This window comes from Chenopodium quinoa, unplaced genomic scaffold (assembly GCF_001683475.1).
Source record: "Chenopodium quinoa cultivar QQ74 unplaced genomic scaffold, ASM168347v1, whole genome shotgun sequence".
In the NCBI taxonomy this organism is placed as follows: Eukaryota; Viridiplantae; Streptophyta; class Magnoliopsida; order Caryophyllales; family Amaranthaceae; genus Chenopodium; species Chenopodium quinoa.
In genome coordinates, this window is record NW_018744676.1 from 88,390 (window position 1) to 106,841 (window position 18,452).

The window sequence follows — 18,452 nt, forward strand, 5'->3', positions numbered from 1 at the left end:
TTGCATAAAGTTGAATAATAAACTATGTCAATAGATCACCCCGTCAAAATAATCTATCAATATATAGAAGTTTCTCAAATTATTGAGCCAAAAATTACTTGAACACATATTTGACAAACATCAACAAATATATATCCCCTTAATCCTGAATCGGACATGTTCTAGTTGTCTTTGTAAACTTTGTTCAAATTAATGTAAGTCCAACCCCAACTCTCTTACAAATATTACCATTACTTAATAAATATTATCATACTATAATTTCTTTCTTTATGTACACAACATTCTTGAAATTGATTTGGTAATAAGTTTAGAGTGGTTTTATAATTAATTTGTTTGTTTTGTATTCTTTACGTGTTTAATGTATGTATTTTTTTTAATTATTGATGTAACATAGTGTGGCTTAATTACATTACGTGTTTTGTGAACATTTTATTACGGAGTACTACCTAATGTTCAATAACCGAAAATAAAAAAATAAAAAATAAAAAAATCTTGTGTATAAAAGGAAATTAAATCTGGTTTTAAGGAAATTATTTATATTTCCTCTTTAATTATATTTCCTTCTTTAGGTCAAGGGTTTAGGGTAAGAATTCTTATATATAACACGAGTAGTTTATAAAGCGATACGTTATACATAACATATAAACCCCAACAATCATTTATGTGAAGTACGTGTACCTCTTAAAAATCTCACGACCAAAAAAAAAAAAAAAACCAATATTTTTAGCTTGTAATCGTGAAAAATGTCTGTATATATACTTTTGCTAGCCGTAGTGCTCGCATGTCTAGTGTTTGTGCCAGTGATCTTGACAAAACTGCTGTCGTCGCCGGTGATGTTCCTCTTATTGTCTATGTGCTGGTATTATATGCGGCTTACATGTAGCCTAAGATGTACTCAAACTATTTTATTTTATTTTTTGTAGTAACTAGTCGCGTATTGAATAAACCATAATTAATCTATCAAAATCTATGTACTTTGCATTGGTGCCTAAAGTTTATGAATGACACTCCTGAATTTAATTAATACTTTTCTTCTACTCAAATATGTTATGTATAAGGCAAAAAAAACTCCCAAACCTACAGTCCTACAGAGTAATACGAAAGCATATGCAAAAATTTCGTATAAAAGTCCAAGAAACAATTTATTATTTAATATTTTTATGGATTCTAACTAATATACTTCGTATTACTCTATACTATTAATCGACATGAAAATCTTAAACCAGAAAATATCCCCTAGCTATTCAATTACATAAATTGATATAAGATCAATAAATATTCCGTCAAAAAAAAAAGAAAAGATCATTAAATATTATAGAATATGTTTAAATAAGGGCACTTGTCAAATTTAGTACTCTGTATTAAGGTAAAAATTTAAATCAAGTTATTTAAGTTTTACAATTTTCCTAATTTATGTTTTTATTTGGCACCAAGTCACGAAAGTTGCCAAAACTTCGGTAAATAATATGGCAATTAAAAAAATGGCATCACAAAAGTTGCAAATAAATATTGCAATAATGATCATGATTTCATTATAAATTTTTATACTATAACAGGCTTATTAATCTTAGAAATACCAGAATATTATGAAGATCATTAAGAAAACCACGCCATAAAAATTATTTATATGGAGTATATACATTTTGAATGAAGCGACTGAAAATATAGAGAATTTTGGAGGGAAAGAAAAAAAGAAAGAGCAGATTCATCAATACAGTTAAAAAAAATGAGGCTTTACATTTCAATACCTAAAACTGAAGCACTAGAACTTTGAAAGTTGCCAACGGCCAACACGAATTTTAAGTAGGAGCTAAATGAAGCAATAACCTGGTTGTCAAGCTAAGTACAAACGAGTGTATGAGACTGATTTAGAGTCATTCCTTGAGTTCGACCCCTTGGGCAGCAAATTATCATCCGAAGGGATTTGTGGGGATGCCATTCTGGACCTATTATTTACCAAACATTGTCCTTGACATAGAAGGCTCGATTCTGACCTTAGACAAAACCAGAAAGAAACAGAAGACAAAGGCCAAAAGAAGTGCTTCATAAATTGTAATGACAGACATGAGGAGACAGTTGCAGAAGATGTCGGCATCTTAAGCATAAAGAATGGATGCTCTAGTTACCATGTTATAACATAGCTGAGCAGTTTAAAGTGCTTCATAATTACCTTATTCTTGAGAATTGTGGCTGTTTTCTTGAGGTACTAAATCCTCTGAAAAGATGAAACTGCTTCTGGCATCAAATACATTTGCAATTTGCAGAATTGTTGATTGAATTGCAGGTGATGAGGGATGAACATATTCAGGGAGAGAAGGCAGGCACTGGGGAATGAATTCAGCCTTCTCGTGTGCAGGAGCATAAAGGGCAAGCACGGCACGGCAAAATATGAATCTGCAACGTGACAAAGAAACACTTCGGTCAGCTGAATTGAACATCATCAATTATTACGATTGTCATCAGAGACCTGAAAGGCTGAATTGAATCCTGTTCTATCATCTCCTCCACACCCCCCCCCCCCCCCCCCGCAGGAGCTTTCTTGGATCTTATACAAATTCCTTTAGGATAAGTCTCACAACTCTAAGCTGCAGGGTGAATGAGTTTCTTGTGCAGCAGAGTAGGGAAACAATAGATAATAAAAGTTCTAACAAAAAAAAGGAAGCCAAGATATGGAATGAAAGAAGGATTTGAGCCTATAACCAAACCAGGGTGAATGTTCTAGGACAGTTTCTTACATATGCCTTGCAATAATATTGAATCGTGAACAAATATGAGTTTAAAAAAAAGTCCGGTATCTTCAACATTTGTCTAGGTTAATGTCACTCCTTGCTGAAGACAAAAAACCACATTGTCACAGCAACAACAACAACATCAACAATCTAGTATATATCAGGGTCTGAGACATCTGAAATCTGAATGTAGGTAGCCTATCAAGACTGAATCGATAAAGTTTAATTCAGTTTATTGCAAATGCATCAATCCACAATCCACATATGTGATTTGAGTGACAAAGAAATGGACAGATTCAAACATTACCTAAGTAGGAGTCGCCTGAGGAATGGATCACAGAAAACTTGGGACCAAACAGGATCAAGAGAACTTGATGTAGCTAAAGTCAACCCCCAGTCATTTAAAGAAGAAGAAAGAAGCTTGTCGGCAGTATCATACACATCCTGGTCATAACATTGTCGTAAGTCTACATAGCAATACAAAGAAAAGCAACGAGCAGGGAAGTTTACACACCCACCGTTTGAATATCAGACCCAGAAGATCCCAGCAGGAGGCAGAAAGCTTGGATGGGAGCTGTGAGGAAGATGGTGAACAGGCTCCCGTTCAAATGCCGAGGCCATTCACCAGCAGAAGTAGAGGGTGAAGACTTTGGAGACAAAATCATAGCAGCTGGTTCTCCTTTTTCTGATCCACTTATAATCTACACATATTTAACAGAACAGTCAACATGGAGAACTAGTTATCCATTGGTGAGGACTACTGAAATTAATTGCTGCAGCATTTTTGAGAGTGAGAGATAGCTCAAGTGGTTAGAGCTTCCCTCCCGGTTCCAGGAGATCCCGGGATCGATTCTCACCCCTGCCCTTGTGGCTCTTTAAACACCAAAAAAAAAAAAATGCTGCAGCATTTTGGTATAAAACTCTTAGCGGAACAAAAAACCGTGCAAAAAAGTCTGAAATCAGATTGACTATAACAGCACAAATATGAACCAGAGCAAAAAAATGTCAGCGACTGAGAATAAAGATATTGTAAGTCAACCATATAATGTTTAAAGCACACTATGTGACAAGAGAAGATGGTTATGTTTCTCTTTGCACTAACGTATTTCAAGAACCCACTAAACTATTAACCTTTAATTTGGCTGGTCCTGTTGTAAGTCATTGCTCTGATCATAAAGCAATAACCAAAAACAAGCGTGAGGTATCAGACTTAAAAACACAGTTTAAGGTGTTAAATTTATGTTTAATAGTCAGCACAGACAAAATCAGATAAAGGCAAAGTCCACATACATTCCTATATCAGTTATCACAAAGATCAATGCGATTTCATATGCAAGACCACAGCATCACACAGATCTATATTTCACTTTTCATACATTTTTCAATTTAAAACTTATACAATCAGTTCTGCTATCACTTTAGTTTTGTGTGATTCACCAATAATGAAACAATCATAAGAAATTATACTTTCCTTTTTTATATCTTGCAAATAAATCTCTCATCAACAACAGATGAGTAAAGTTGTGTGAACACATCAAGTACATTTTCTATGCAAAAGTGAAGTGTAAAGGTTAGAAAAGGTCAAAGGCAGAGCAAGAAAATGGGAAGTCTGCTTGTCACTTTTTCAGTGCTACATAGAAACTATTATGAAGCACATTTATAGGATTGTTATCACATCTCTCAAATGCCTAATGAATCAAGAATCCCTCCTGCCCCTTTACAAGAAATGGAAACAAGATTACCATAGACCTCTGTTGAATCCCTGTAATAACATGTGACTTCAGGAAAAAATACCAATTTAGAGCTATGTATCTGAACTGTTTCAGGATAAAATGCAAATCAGTGGATCCATCAATTAGTAGAAGCTTAGAGACTTGCCTTGAATGACCCACTGCTCTCACTGTCAATGACAATGAAGAGCGGCCTTCTTGTAAATGGAAGCAAGTCAGAAGGGTAAATGTAACTGGAACCTGAAAAGGAATGTTGACAACTAATGAATAAAAATTATGCTTGAAGGACAAAAGAAAATAATCAAAAACCATTTTGCGTTTCATTAAAGAAATGATAATTCTAGTTATTCAGTTTTCTTCTAATAATAATACATACTAGTAATTGACTTTCCCCTAGTACAAAAGAAGCACATGCACCCCTAGTACAAAAGAAGCACATGCACACAAACTAACTTGGAGACAGTTTGTCTTGAAAGAGGCAGGACAGAGATGACAGGCAAATTGAATTCCAGAAAGATGGAATAGGCAGCAGGGAAGTCATGGGGAGAAAAAACATTAAATCCATTATCCAAAGATTCCAGCCATACATGCTTGAAGAAAAAAAAAATACCAATTCAAAAGGTATACACATCGACTGAAAGTTATAATATAGTATCTATCTGGTTAGTGTCTTCCAAAATGCGGGAAAAAAATTGAAATATCTGCAGGGCACAAAGGGGACTTTTGAGGATTTGCAATGTTAACAATAACATCCTCTAGTACCTCTACCTTTAGCATAGCAGTCACTTAGGTTGGCGACTTCATTGACCTAAATGACTTGGGCTCAGGATTTGGTAAAGACATTGTCGTGTATCAGTGATGACCACATTAATCCTGACCCTCAAAGTTATAGAGGCTAAACGATTCATCTTCCACAGACGAAAGTATGACAGGAACAGACACTGGAGAGAAAGAGAGAAAAACAAACCCGTACAAGCTTATATTTTCAAATCTATCTTGGGGTAGCTACTTAATTCACATAAGGTTCAAAAACAGGATTTATTATACCTTCGTTTCCACGACACCCAATATGTATGCAGTCTAGGGGGCTATTTAATAAAACTTCTTCACTTTGTCCACATAACGGGCTTTGACCATCAGTCATGGAAGTTGCAAGCAAGGTGGTCTGAGATTGGAGGATCTTGACACTGCTCTCAGGACCAAGACGACTGCCCGCACCAGAAGAAGGTGAGAAAATTGGCCCACTTTTCCCTGATACATTTTGAATTACATAAGAGACAGCACGAACCAGATCTTTTCAAGCATGGAAAACTAACATAACCAGGGAATATTATGTCCCTGAAGGCCAAGGCTACCTGATAGATAGATGAAGAGAACACCATCAGCAGGAAGCTCATCGCAAGCTGTTGCCAGAACCTACCACAAGTAGTACAAGATTAGATAGCTATCACTTTAAGTTTATGTTTGTTACTGGTTAAGCAGAAAAAATTGAGTAGCACAAATTTTTTAAACTTAAGCAGGCGTTTCCAGCTCAACAAGCATGAGAAAACCTACTATCAAATCAATACAGTAAATTCTGCACACTATTCAATTATTCATTCTTGGATAAGCATACCGCAATGAAATGTGTAACTGAAGGACGATAAAGGACAGCTTTCCGTGGATTACGAGGCAGGGTTGGATCAGTAATATCTTGTGTGTGGTTACTGCCACTATTTTTCGTTGTTCCATCTTGACTTGCACCACTTCCTGAATGGTAAAATGCACCAGAAGGTTCCCATTCTAGACTCTGGAGCATTCTGTAAGTGTCAAGGGTAAGCTCTGAATATTTAACCTGCATAAATTTTTGAAGCCTAAGTGAGTCAAAAGATCATAAGGGGAGCCTTGATATCCATAATCAGGAGTTTCATAAACCACACTTAGAGTATAACACCTAATAGCCTCTACACTATTCTGCCTTTAGGACAACATTCACTGAACAAATATATAGTACTTGAACAAAGGCAAGAAAGTAGGCCTAACCTCATTAGGATGGTAGCTACTTAGTACTGCATCCCGTAATTTCAGATTTCTCTTAGGGTTATATGAGGAAACATATGGTAGAGTGTCTGGATGAGGATCAAGAACAAGACTGTATCTCAAAGGCCTGATGTTCATAAAATTGGTGTCAGCTTTTAGAAATTTAGCTACTTCTTGGACCACCACCTTCCATTCTCTGAAGTTAGCTTCCTAGAAAAAGAATGTGGACATCATGCAAATTATCAGTTACCACCACTTAAATACCTGCTATAAATTACATCCTTTGACAAAGTGATTATAAAGTGAAAAGGAAAAACCAAACGGAATTGAGAAGAGTAGAGGAGTACATAATTGTAAAAGATTATCTAAACTTGACAAGAAAACAATAAAAAGTTGATGGAAGCTTTATGAGATCATTGTAAACGGCACACAAGATACTAAGAAAAAGTCACTTGAACAGTTGAACTTCCATAACTTGGATACAAATCAGACATGACACTGAAGAACTGACCAAGCAATAGAGCAGTGAAAAAACATCCATCCTTCTTAAATCAAAGCAACACCTTCCTCTGGTTCCATTTTGCTGCTAAGAAAAATTACAACCATCTCTTCCCCACAACCTCTTCTTAATATAATGGTATGATAGATCTTGAAACTTCTGCTAACATGTTTTCATAAATCACCTCTAAGTCCCTAAAAAAGTTAATTATCTCACAGCATCATCCCAAGAACCACTGCATAGTGGTTGACAGCCAAATTATACATACTGATGGAATACCTCTCAGACTAATCAAAACTTTGGAAAGCATCAGTTAAGATAAATCTCAAATATTTACATGATCTGTGTTTTAATCTTCCTGCTCCACCATGTAAACTTTCTGCTTCATACTCTGTCCTCTGGTGATGTTTGCACCATGGTTAGAGCTATAAGACAGACCTTTTCCAAATTATCACAAGATTTACAATGCAAACACCGAAACATAAAGCATCATCTTCCTATCCCACCACTCCACATTCCAACAGCCTCCACATTTCACTTGACACTCCACTTGTCCTTCAAACTCTAATATGTCAATTAATTAAAAAAGTGATGATATAATAGAAACTGAAATAAAATACAATTTCTTTGGATAGAACTAACTTATCCATTACTTTAACCACGTCAAACACCCTTTGACCCATGTCTTGAGGAGTTGTGACTTAAAGTGCCTAAAATGCCATCGTGTGCTGTATGGTTTAAGCAGTAATGACTGGAGCATTCATAACTCCGCTAGGATCATGCCTTCAACTCATATTACGAATCAAAATGCTCAAAATACCAACTTTTTGCAGGTATAAAGATAAAATATAAACAAAGAAAATTTTGTTGGGTGGTTTTCTACAAAGTGTATATTATATTTGGTTATTCCTTGTAAATTTCCCTGGGTGGTTTTCTACAAAGTGCTTATTATATTCGGTTATTCCTTGTAAATTTCCCTATCAATGCTAAACATTTTTCTAAGGAGATCGATTTCATCAATGTTTATCAAGATTAGCATAAGACCACAGAAATAAAGTATCAGATAAAATTAAAAGTAAATAACCTGAAAAGCCCGCTTGCATTCATCAAGCAAAATCTTTAAGTGATTAACCAACTGATGAACCATATGTCGACGGTTAAGCACTAGACATACTGTAATGAATCTTGCAATAAATCTCAATTGCTTATGTGCAAGATTAATATCTTGAAACATGCCCTCCTTGAAATACTCCCTTGCCAGTAGAGCTTCGTAGAATACATATGATTCTGACAAATAGCTTGCATCACTTGTGCGTGTATACTGTCCAAAATAAAGCTGACCAATCCGAGATGCAATCTCACCAATCTCCCATCTCTTTAGCCCACCATCTACCAGCTTCTGCCGATTTGCTTGTTGAAATTTCCATAACTCTGTATAGACTTTGAATACTTTGCAAAAATAAGTGTCAAACCTGCATTATGTATATATACTATTGCATATCAAAAACCGAACCAATGACTGAGGCTCCAAATAGGCAAATAGCCCTCAGCCCCTCACTCTTCATAACATAAAGTTTCATCAGAAATTTACTTTCACTCTCAAAATTTTGATTAATTGCCAGAAAAAGACGTAAGATTTAGCAAAGAATAGCAGAATTTGGGGGTTTTCCCCCTCCAACCTGCTGTAGGCTTAGTGTTCCAATCCTTGACAGTTAATGCTTTAAAAGGAGAAATATGACAGAGAGGCATACTGAATATCTAACACAACCATACAAAGGGAAAATACAAGCCTAAAATTTAAACCAACATTTCTAGCCACCAGCCACAATATCCTTCAATTGTACAAATAGAAAAACATCTTAATAAAGCACATTGAATTTTACATAAAGATCAAATTCCAGTTCAGTATATAACAAATCAAATTACAAGAATGTAAGGAATAATGGATACTGTTTCTTTTCTCTCTTGGATATCTGTTGTTATTATTCTTTTAGCAAACATGTTATCAAACTCCATACAGGAGGGGTGTACCCAAGTATAGTATCTCTAACAAAACCCTCATTCCTTAAAATTTCTTCTTTATCAAATCATCTCTTGTGCCCAATTGTTCCCCCCTTCTCATAAATGATATTATCTTCTTCTTTCAGGCAGCATATAATCCTCCATAGTAAGTCCACCATCTAAGACAGATATGATATAATTGCAAATATCAACCTTTGTAACAAGCCCTGCCAGGATGTCGAGGGAAGACTTTGTAAGTACAAGTTCTAACCTTCATAGGAAAAAATTTCTATAGCATCTCATACTTTAGTGTAATATACTAATTTATGTTCCCAGCGGTAACCACAAAAGGCTTCTAGTACCCCTTCTGATTTTCCACAAGGGTGAGGAAGGTCAAACAAGCACAAGTTGTTATCCTCCACAAGTCCAAAATGAGCCTTCCCAGCCAAGGCAATTACAGTCTTGAAGCTGACAATGGACCGTAAACAACCCCTAAAGGCTTCTAACAAACTTTAATAGAGGAAAAGTATTATCCAGAGCAATGAAAGAGAATACATTAGTAGAAAAGATGCATTCCTGTACATTAAAAATAATGAAGAAATATACTGTCTATCACATTTCACGTCAATAAACCTGAAATATGGCCGAGCATGTTGATCTTCAATAATTCTACCTCCCTTTATTCTGAGTTTTGTACAGGTTACCCACATTATAAAGCGATGTATGGCAAACAAATCCATCAAATCCTCATGATCTCATAAAAACCATTTTAACATTCAATGAGTTCATTGGATCATATATATATTATCACATTTGCCAACAGAGATAATGAGTGATCCAATGAGTATTCCCTCGTATTATAACAATTTCTAGTTCTCACCAAGGCATGGGTAGGTATTACAAGCATAACTTATCTTTGAAAATTGAAATTATTTATATTCAAGGTCCTATGAACGTGAGTTACAACCCATGGGAAAATTTCTTCTTGCATACAATCTTGTTGGCAACATCCTTAGATGTGAAATAAAAGAAACATTATTAAAATATATGTTTCCAAGAGGCCAAAAAGAATCTAAGCCCCAAGACAATCTCATGAAGCTGCTAACCCAACACAATCCCAAGAGCCTATGCCCAAATCGTAATCAAATAATTGAGCCTCCAAGACCAAGGGCTTCCCCTCAACTTCAACTAAGATCCAAGGGGTCTAAGAAGATCTCATTGGCATGAGTCATAGCATCAAATTTGCTAGTAGCATTGTGAGGCACAATATAGCTTATTCTCCTAAAGAATGTTAGGGACAAAGAGGCAACTCTAGGAATAGATTTTGCTACATGGACAAATATCTCTTTCAAGTGAGGCCAACAGCATTTGGGATTGGCTTACTGATTTACTAGTGCCATCTTGAGGCATGGTGCATTTATGGCCCTCGCGTCTAATATAAACGACCACCTCTCTAATACAATAAATAATAGCACTATGTGTCTAACTGCCGCTAAGCTCCCTACCCCTCAGCGGCAGTCTCCTTACAACAACTAGTAACTACTCATCAATGGTACCTGCATTAGTCCACAACGATACAACAATCACTCCCGCCTAAGGCGAAAACCTCATGTAAGGCAATCAAGTTGATGTTGATGTTAAACGTCACATGAAAACCAGAAACACCCCCCATTTATTACTTTCTTCCAACTATCAAATTATCCACCTTGACCAAATCATAAAGTCCAACAATTCACAAATGTCAAACTACAAATATAATTATGCTATAATTCAACAACAAATGATCAAATTCACCGAGAATAACACATGAAATAACAAGAAAAACCCAATTCAAAAACAAAACCCATTTCAGAAACGAAACTAAAATCAAGAATTCAACAATCGGGAAAAAGAAAAAAGAAATGGAAGGGAAGGGAAGGGAAGAAGAAATGTACCTATTACGTTCATAAAGGGGCAAGTCCCTGATCTTAGCGAATTTCTTATCAGCTTTATCAACCAAAGACCAGTAGATTTCAATCGTGGGTATTCCACTATTTTGCTGCGCCATTTTTACAGTAAAATTCACTTCTTTCTCTCTCTTCTTCAGACACAATTGACCACCCAGAAAAGGGTCTGAGAGACAGGGGAAGAAGGCTGAAAATGGGTAATTCTTTATTCTTGAAATGGGGTTAATAATTGTTCTTTGTAGCAGTAATTTGGTAAAGTGATGACCCTAATCAAATGTACTGATCACTATTTAGGCCCCGTTCACTTCGTTTTATTTTTGTTGAAATTATTTTTATTGAACTGCAATTAACTTTTGATGAACTTAAATAATTATTTTTAATTAAAAAAAAAAAAAAAACAAGTCGGGTCAAGTAAGAGGACCCTCAAGCTCAACCCGCCCCTGTAAGAAATACATTGACCATAGCCAATACAACCTGACCCAAACTTGGCCCATTGAACATTTCAAGACATCGGGCACAATGATTAACCAAATAATGTTAATTTTGCTCTAGATAGAAAGACAGAAGATTGACACGTTGCAATCTAACGTGTGGATTGTCACGTGGCTATGCCAACTTCCAAATCTTTTGACATGAAAATCTATGTCATGCCAATAATTGCACTTAGTTTATTTGGAAGCACAAACACTTGACACAAGTTGTAATCCAATTCCAACCTTATCATTTACCCCATGATACCTAAAATCATAATGTTCTAAGTAAACAGTCTAATTTGCAAAATTCTTCCCATGTTTCCATTCATAACCGCTTTCATTTTCCATTCATAATGGTTTTATGTTGCATTTAGAAATTAGCTCAATGTCAATGGAAGATATGTTTGCTCACAGGTGAAAATAGGAATTTGATTTAGCAATTTCATTCAATATAATATTAGACCAATCTACGGATTATGTAGCCTTTTAAGAGGTCATCTCATGGACAATTATCAGGAAATCAACCCTTCCATTAACAACAAAGCTTTTTTTTTTACTCCCTCCGTCCCATGAGATTAAGATTAGCCCCGAATCTTAAGACTCCACATGGCATCATCATCTTGGGTCTTAAGACAAGACTCTTTGTTTGATCCCATTTTTCTTGAGAAATGTTAGCTAAGTCTCAAGTTGAGTCTTGAAAATTTAAGACTTGAGTGTGGGCCCTACTACATCTTTTCATATTACTAAGAGTAAAAAATATAAATAAATAAAATATAATAATAATATGAGAAGTCTTAAGTGAGTTTAGGGCTAAAGTGCTAAATACGAGTGAGTATTAAAAGAGTCTTACCTAATAAAATGACATCATTTTTAATAGAACCTATCAAAAACTAATGTCATTTTAAGTCTTAAGATTTTAAGGTAATCTTGCTCTAATACTTGTGACGTTAGAGTAGTTTAAGAAAACTACAAGTGAGTCCATTTAAAACATTTATTTATTATATAAAGGGTCTCTTTTGTATTTTTATATATAAGAAAACAAAAATGGGGGAGGTGGGGGGTAGTGAGGGGAGAGAAAATGTAGGATTTAATTGGTTTTGGGGTTTGTGGTAAAGTAAGACTTGTCTTAATGCTGTCAGCAGTTGGTTAGGCATCCAGGAGTCTCTGTTTTCCATCGATAACACCTGGCTTCACTGGAAGGATGTGCTGACAGACAAAGTTAAGAGGAATTGTGCTTTGGCTGCTTTGATTGCTACTGTTTTCCATATATGGCTAGCTAGGAATCTTGCTTTGTGGAGGAAAGTTGCATTCATCTGAGGTTCATTTGTAAAGCTATTCAAGTAGAAGTACTTGATAGAGCTAGGAAGTTTATTAATAGTTTTTGGAATAGGAACAATTGTAAATGGCTTCATCATCTTAATGTGCATGAGATGATGAGCTAGTGTTTTGTTTGTCTTGTAGTGGGTTTGTGTGCCTGTTTGGTCGTTGTAGTTTGGGTGAGGGCTTCCCCTCTTTTCTTTTGGTAATAAAATCTCTTACCAAAAAAAAAAAAAATTATTAGTGCTCCTATTTCATATTTAGTGTCGTGTCAAATTTTATGGGATGAATGAAAATGGCAACTGTGTCAAGTATTATGGGATGGAGGTAGTATGAGTATAACGACTATGTATATTGTTGCTTTGAAAAAAGACGGACTTAATTTTGTCGTAAATCTTTTATTCGGAAAAAAATAAAAATAAGAGAGAGAGAGTATATGCAGGCGTCCAAGGGCATTTCATGCGAGGGCCATTTTGTTGTGTTGGGTACAAATGTACAAATGTACAATACAGTACACCTTTTGTTTGAGTAAAGCATAAATACAGTCCCTGAAGTTTCGTATAAAAGTCGTTTTAGTCCCTCTTTAACTTTTTTCACCAATTTAGTCCCTCAACCACCCACTTTAGTGTTTTTCAGCCAAAAGTTGAGGGACTTGCTGACTAAGAAAAAGTTGAGGGACCTTGACTCATCAAAAAAGTTGAGGGATGTTGAGTCACCAAAAAGTTTAGGGACTTGATGTCAGAATTTGTAATTTTTTTTTTCATGAATCTTCTTCTGCAAGCTTCATTTTTTTAAGGAGATGATTGACGACACGTGGCCCAATCGATGAGCATATAAGGGAAACGCTGCGTTTTGCAAATCAGTTACAATTGAACAAAAAAAATTAAAAAATTAAGCAGTTGTACTTTGGGAAACGTAAATCATCATTACTCTCAATTGGCGCGAGAAATCTAAAGGTTTCTGCCTTTTTATATACTCCACATCTCACTAGATTCCCTGTCATCATCATTTCCATTTTCAGCTAAAAAAAAATTCGCCCTTCCTCGACGCCATTAATGTGGGAGTGTGCTTGCGAATCTTCAGCCAAGAAAGCGAAATTGGACCAGCTTGCATCACCAGCAGGTATATTCTTTGTTTTTGTCTTTTTCGTCTTAAATTTGTCTGTAATGGTTTGTTTTACAGAGTATATTCTGGGTTTTTCCTTTTTTGGGTGAATTTTTTGTTGTGATTTTTTCTGGTTTTTTTTGTTGTCATCGTCTTGTATTTGCTTGTGTTTGGTGTTGATTGTGGTTGATTATCAAAATTGGGGGTTTTGTGGGTAGAAATTGTTGTCGATGGTTAGGATTTTGGTGTTTGTGAAACAGAGTAGGTTGTAAACCTGAGAATGCCGGTGTCTAACTCCCTTAATTTGTTTAGGTATGGACGCCCTTTTCGATGCGCACCCAATTTTCAGCAACCCCGACTTACTCGTCCTCCATGTCTTCCCCAAGCTTGATTGGGAGAGTCGGGACAATGTCAAGAAGGTTTGCAGTAAGTGGCGTCTGTGGTGGATGACACGCCACCTTGCCCGACTCGAACCCTTCTACGGTCCCAGGGCGTCTGTCAATGAGTGGATTCTGAATGATCTCATCTACAACGATGGGAGGGACTTCCACGCCTGGATCCACAACGACATGACCGTCTACTTCGACGGCTTTCCACTCCTCTTTGGGAAGGAGGAGGAGTAGGCTGTTGTTGGGGGGTTAGGGGTGGGCTCTGTGCAGCTAGTTGGTTTTGGTTTTAGGAGCTGCTTTGTTAAGGTTTTTTTATGATTTTTTAGGTTTAAGGTTAAGGTAGGTTTTTGCCATTGTCATAGCTTCAAATGTATGAAGGGCGGGTGAATGTGACATACATTATGGTTTTTTTTGGGTATGTCACTGCTATGACAATGTATGCAGTGCTGAATCAGTTTCACTAGGCTTCATGTAGGGATATTGGATGATGTTAGTGTATGTAATGAATGAAGCCTAGTGATTAATCTAATGTAAAGAAATATTTTGGAGTAATGAATGAAATGAATGATGTTGTTACTCTTACATTGATGTTTTTGCTATTTATCCTTATTTATTTTGCTTTGTTGATAATATATCATGCATGTTAAAGAATGTGTTCATGTGTTGGTAATGCCAGATTATGGACTTGAAACCATGTTTGGTTGTGCACCATGGTGGTGAATGGCAAATTGGTGAAGAATCTTTTTACATTGGTGGTAAAATTAATGTATATGAGGACATTCCTGAAAATGTTGATGCTGATTTGTAAAGGGTTTAATTGATGGGTTGGGGTACACAGACATTTTTAAGATTCATTACTTAGATCCTAGGAAGGATTTCAACTCTGGAATTAGGTACCTGTCATTTGAAAAGAAAATTGTTGATCCATTCCTTAGTTTACTTTTACAGTACAAACTCATAAGAATATACACAGAGCACCAAGAACCTGAGAGGCCATTGTTTGGCAATTTAGGGAGAAGGGTTTTTTTTTTTGAGTTACCTAACTAGAGAGGATGGAGAAGATTATGAGGCTGATGATGAACAACCTGAGGAAGTGCAGGTAACAATTTGGATGGAGTTTATGACACTATTCCTAGGAAGGAGAAAAAGGGAGACATAGACGATGATAGTGAGGGTACTGATGTTGATGATGAAGAGGTTATGCAGGCTAGGTCTGAAATTGCTAAAGACAAGGACACTGTGATAGCATATGATGATGAGCTAAATATGTTAAGGAGGGTAGCTCAGGACAGGGGGTTGAGTGAAATAGGGAGTGACTTTGAGGGGTTTGATGATCTAGACAGCCCTGATGAGGATGAAGATGACAGTGATTGTGGGTATTTGGCTGCACCACCATCTCATAGGTATGACAAATCCAAAAAGAAAGAACTGGACATTGACAAAATTCATGCCTTTTACCCTGGACAGACTTTTGAGAACTAAACAACTTTCAAACAAGCTCTTAGGAACATGGCCATTACACAGGGCAGAAATTTCAATTTCTTTAAGAATGATAAGGTTAGAGTGGGAGCAGTTTGTGACCACAAGGAAAAAGGGTGTCCATGGAGAATTTGGGCTTCCTGGGATACCAAAAAAAACTAAGTTCAGTGTCAAATCACATGTTAGTGAGCATACTTGTGGAAGATCATGTAAGGTTAGGAAAATGACACCAACTTGGATTGCACATCATTACCACAATCAATTTAAAGTCAACCCATACATGAGGCTACATGACCTGATGGAGACAGTGTGGTTAGAGTGGGGAATCAGGATCAACAAGTACTTGGCTTATAAGGCAAGGAGAAGAGGGCAGGCTCTTATTGTTGGGGAGTACAAGGAGCAATATACATTGCTCCCTAGGTATGCAACTGAGATATTAAGAAGCAACAAGGGCAACACAATGAAACTCAAGCTGAATGGGAATGTATTTGATAGGATATACATCTGTTTTGAGGCTTTGAGAAAAGGTTTTTTAGAGGGCTGCAGACCTTTCATCTCTTGGATGGTTGTTTCCTCAAGGGTCCTTTTGGGGGGCAGTTATTGGTAGCTGTTGGTAGGGATGGGAACAACCAGATGTTCCCATTAGCTTGGGCTGTTGTTGGTGTTGAGAGCACTGACACCTGGAGCTGGTTCCTGCACCTACTAGGCTCTGACTTAGGAACAAGTGAAGGGGCAGGCTACACTTTCATGTCAGATCAGCAGAAGGGGTTAATTGCAGCAATCCAAGAGGTTTTTCCTCAAGCTGAGAGCAGGGTATGTGCTAGACATGTTTACAACAATTTTAGGGAGGTTTTTGGAGGCAGCCTGGAATTAAAAAAGCAATTTTGGATTATTGCCAAATCCACCACTGAGAATGCATTTCTTGAGAAGTTACAACTGATGAGAGAGCTGTCACATGATGCTGCAGAGGATTTGTTGAACAAAAATTACAAAAAATGGTGTAGGGCTTTCTACACTCCAATGGCTTCATGTGACAGTGTAGACAACAACATGTCTGAAGTTTTCAATGCATACATACTTAAATGGAGGCACAAGCCTATCATCAGTATGCTAGAGGACATTAGAGAGAGCCTAATGGAAAGATTACACAAAAAGAGGGGCCTGATCAAAGCAAGGGATATGAGTTTATGCCCTAGGATTCAGCAGCAGCTTGAGAAACACAAGGTCTGGGCTAGGGGCTGGAATGCATTTTGGGATGGTGGTTTCTGCTATGGAGTTAGGGATGGGGCTACCCAAACCAAGTATGTTGTGAACTTGGTGGACAGAACATGCTCATGTAATGCATGGCAGGTGAGTGGCATTCCCTGCAAACATGGGGTGGTTGCCATTTGGAATAAAGTGGAGCAACCAGAGCAGTATGTCAATGACTACTTCAAGACACACTACCATGCAAAAGCCTATGACCACCAACTTGAGCCATTAAATGGTCCACAAGAATGGCCTGTTGGTACCTGTACTGTCACCCCTCCTGAGTTGAAAAAGGTGCACAATAGGCCAAAAACCAAGAGAAGACCTTCTGCTGGTGAGGTGATTATACAGGGGAAGGTTAGGAAGACTGGGGCTAGGATCACTTGCAGCTTGTGTGGGTTGCAGGGGCACAACAAGGTCACATGCAGAAATGCACCAAGGGAAAGGCACACAGCTCCAAACACATCTAGTCAAGCCCAAACTGACCCTGCCCCTTCAATTCCTATGCACAACAGAGGGGTTGGTGTGTACACCTACCCTAATGGCTTCCAAAGACAAGCAATTGTAAGTTTTCCATCTATTATCAAATTTACTTGTTATTTTATAACTCTCAGTGGGATACTCTTTTTACTCTTTCAATGGTTGCAGCCAATTACTACACAAATGCCTAGACAGTCCAGAGGTGCTGCATTTTACTCTGATAATGAAGGGCAGCAGACTGTATATTCATTCTCTCAAGAGTATACCTTCCCCCAATCACAACCAGAGGCAGCATCACAAACTATATCATCACAAGCACTGCAAGATTTGGCAAAAGGAAAAGCAAAAGCAAATTAGAGAGCAAAACAAATGAGGTACTACATTCTTTCACTTTATTCATAACATCAGTGCATACTCTTACATTCCACCATTACTTAGTCAAATACATTTAGTTTGCCATGTTCCTAAGGACAAACCAGGCAATTACACAAGTTGCAAATGCAAAAAAAACCCACACTTCACACTTAACACATACAGACAGCCTAGGTTTTTTCATTTTTAGCATTACAATCTCTGATGTCACCTAATTAACAGATTGTTAGTTTCTCGTAAATTCTACACATTGTACAAAAATTACAAACATTTACAATTCATGTTCACAGGTACCTAGGACTGAGATTTTGATGCAGTGCAAGCTTCTTCGTGGTCAATATTTTTTTTTGGATGTTCAAGAGCTGCTGTTTGTTCATGGAACTCGAAGATTTATAGCCTTCATTTCTGATAACGGCTAGTTTATTAATTCAGAAAAAAAAATTCGATATTACCGTTTTTTTTTTTTGGAAAGAACAATATTAGCTTTTTTTTGATTGAAATATTAATAGGGTTGAAGTCCCTCAACTTTTTGCCATGTCAAAGTCCCTAAACTTTTTGGTGACTCAACATCCCTCAACTTTTTTGATGAGTCAAGGTCCCTCAACTTTTGCTTAGTCAGCAAAGTCCCTCAACTTTTGGCTGAAAAACAGTAAAGTGGGTGGTTGA

At 36.8% G+C, this 18,452-nt stretch overlaps 2 protein-coding genes across 3 annotated transcripts; one reads left to right on the top strand and one right to left on the bottom strand.

The window, feature by feature from the left end:
- Positions 1–1,530: 1,530 nt before the first annotated feature.
- On the bottom strand, positions 1,531–11,151 carry LOC110702176 (protein SCAI-like). 2 transcript variants are annotated; one of them, XM_021879854.1, is made up of 11 exons: positions 10,913–11,151; positions 8,062–8,449; positions 6,482–6,688; positions 6,075–6,293; positions 5,815–5,875; positions 5,507–5,710; positions 4,608–4,699; positions 3,248–3,430; positions 3,037–3,173; positions 2,171–2,394; positions 1,531–1,989 (listed from the first exon to the last, which is right to left on the bottom strand). In XM_021879854.1, the coding sequence occupies exons 1-10, from the start codon at positions 11,023–11,025 to the stop codon at positions 2,172–2,174; spliced, it is 1,827 nt and encodes a 608-aa protein (XP_021735546.1). In that variant the 5' UTR covers positions 11,026–11,151; the 3' UTR covers positions 1,531–1,989; position 2,171. The 2 variants fall into 2 exon arrangements, with proteins under 2 accessions (XP_021735546.1, XP_021735545.1); XM_021879853.1 differs by having other exon boundaries at positions 1,531–2,394.
- Positions 11,152–15,756: 4,605 nt separating this feature from the next.
- LOC110702224 lies at positions 15,757–18,205 on the top strand. The gene is made up of 4 exons (XM_021879928.1): positions 15,757–16,170; positions 16,266–17,498; positions 17,583–17,654; positions 18,077–18,205. Exons 1-4 carry the CDS (start codon positions 15,757–15,759, stop codon positions 18,203–18,205), a joined length of 1,848 nt encoding a protein of 615 aa, XP_021735620.1.
- The last annotated feature ends 247 nt before the right edge of the window (positions 18,206–18,452 follow it).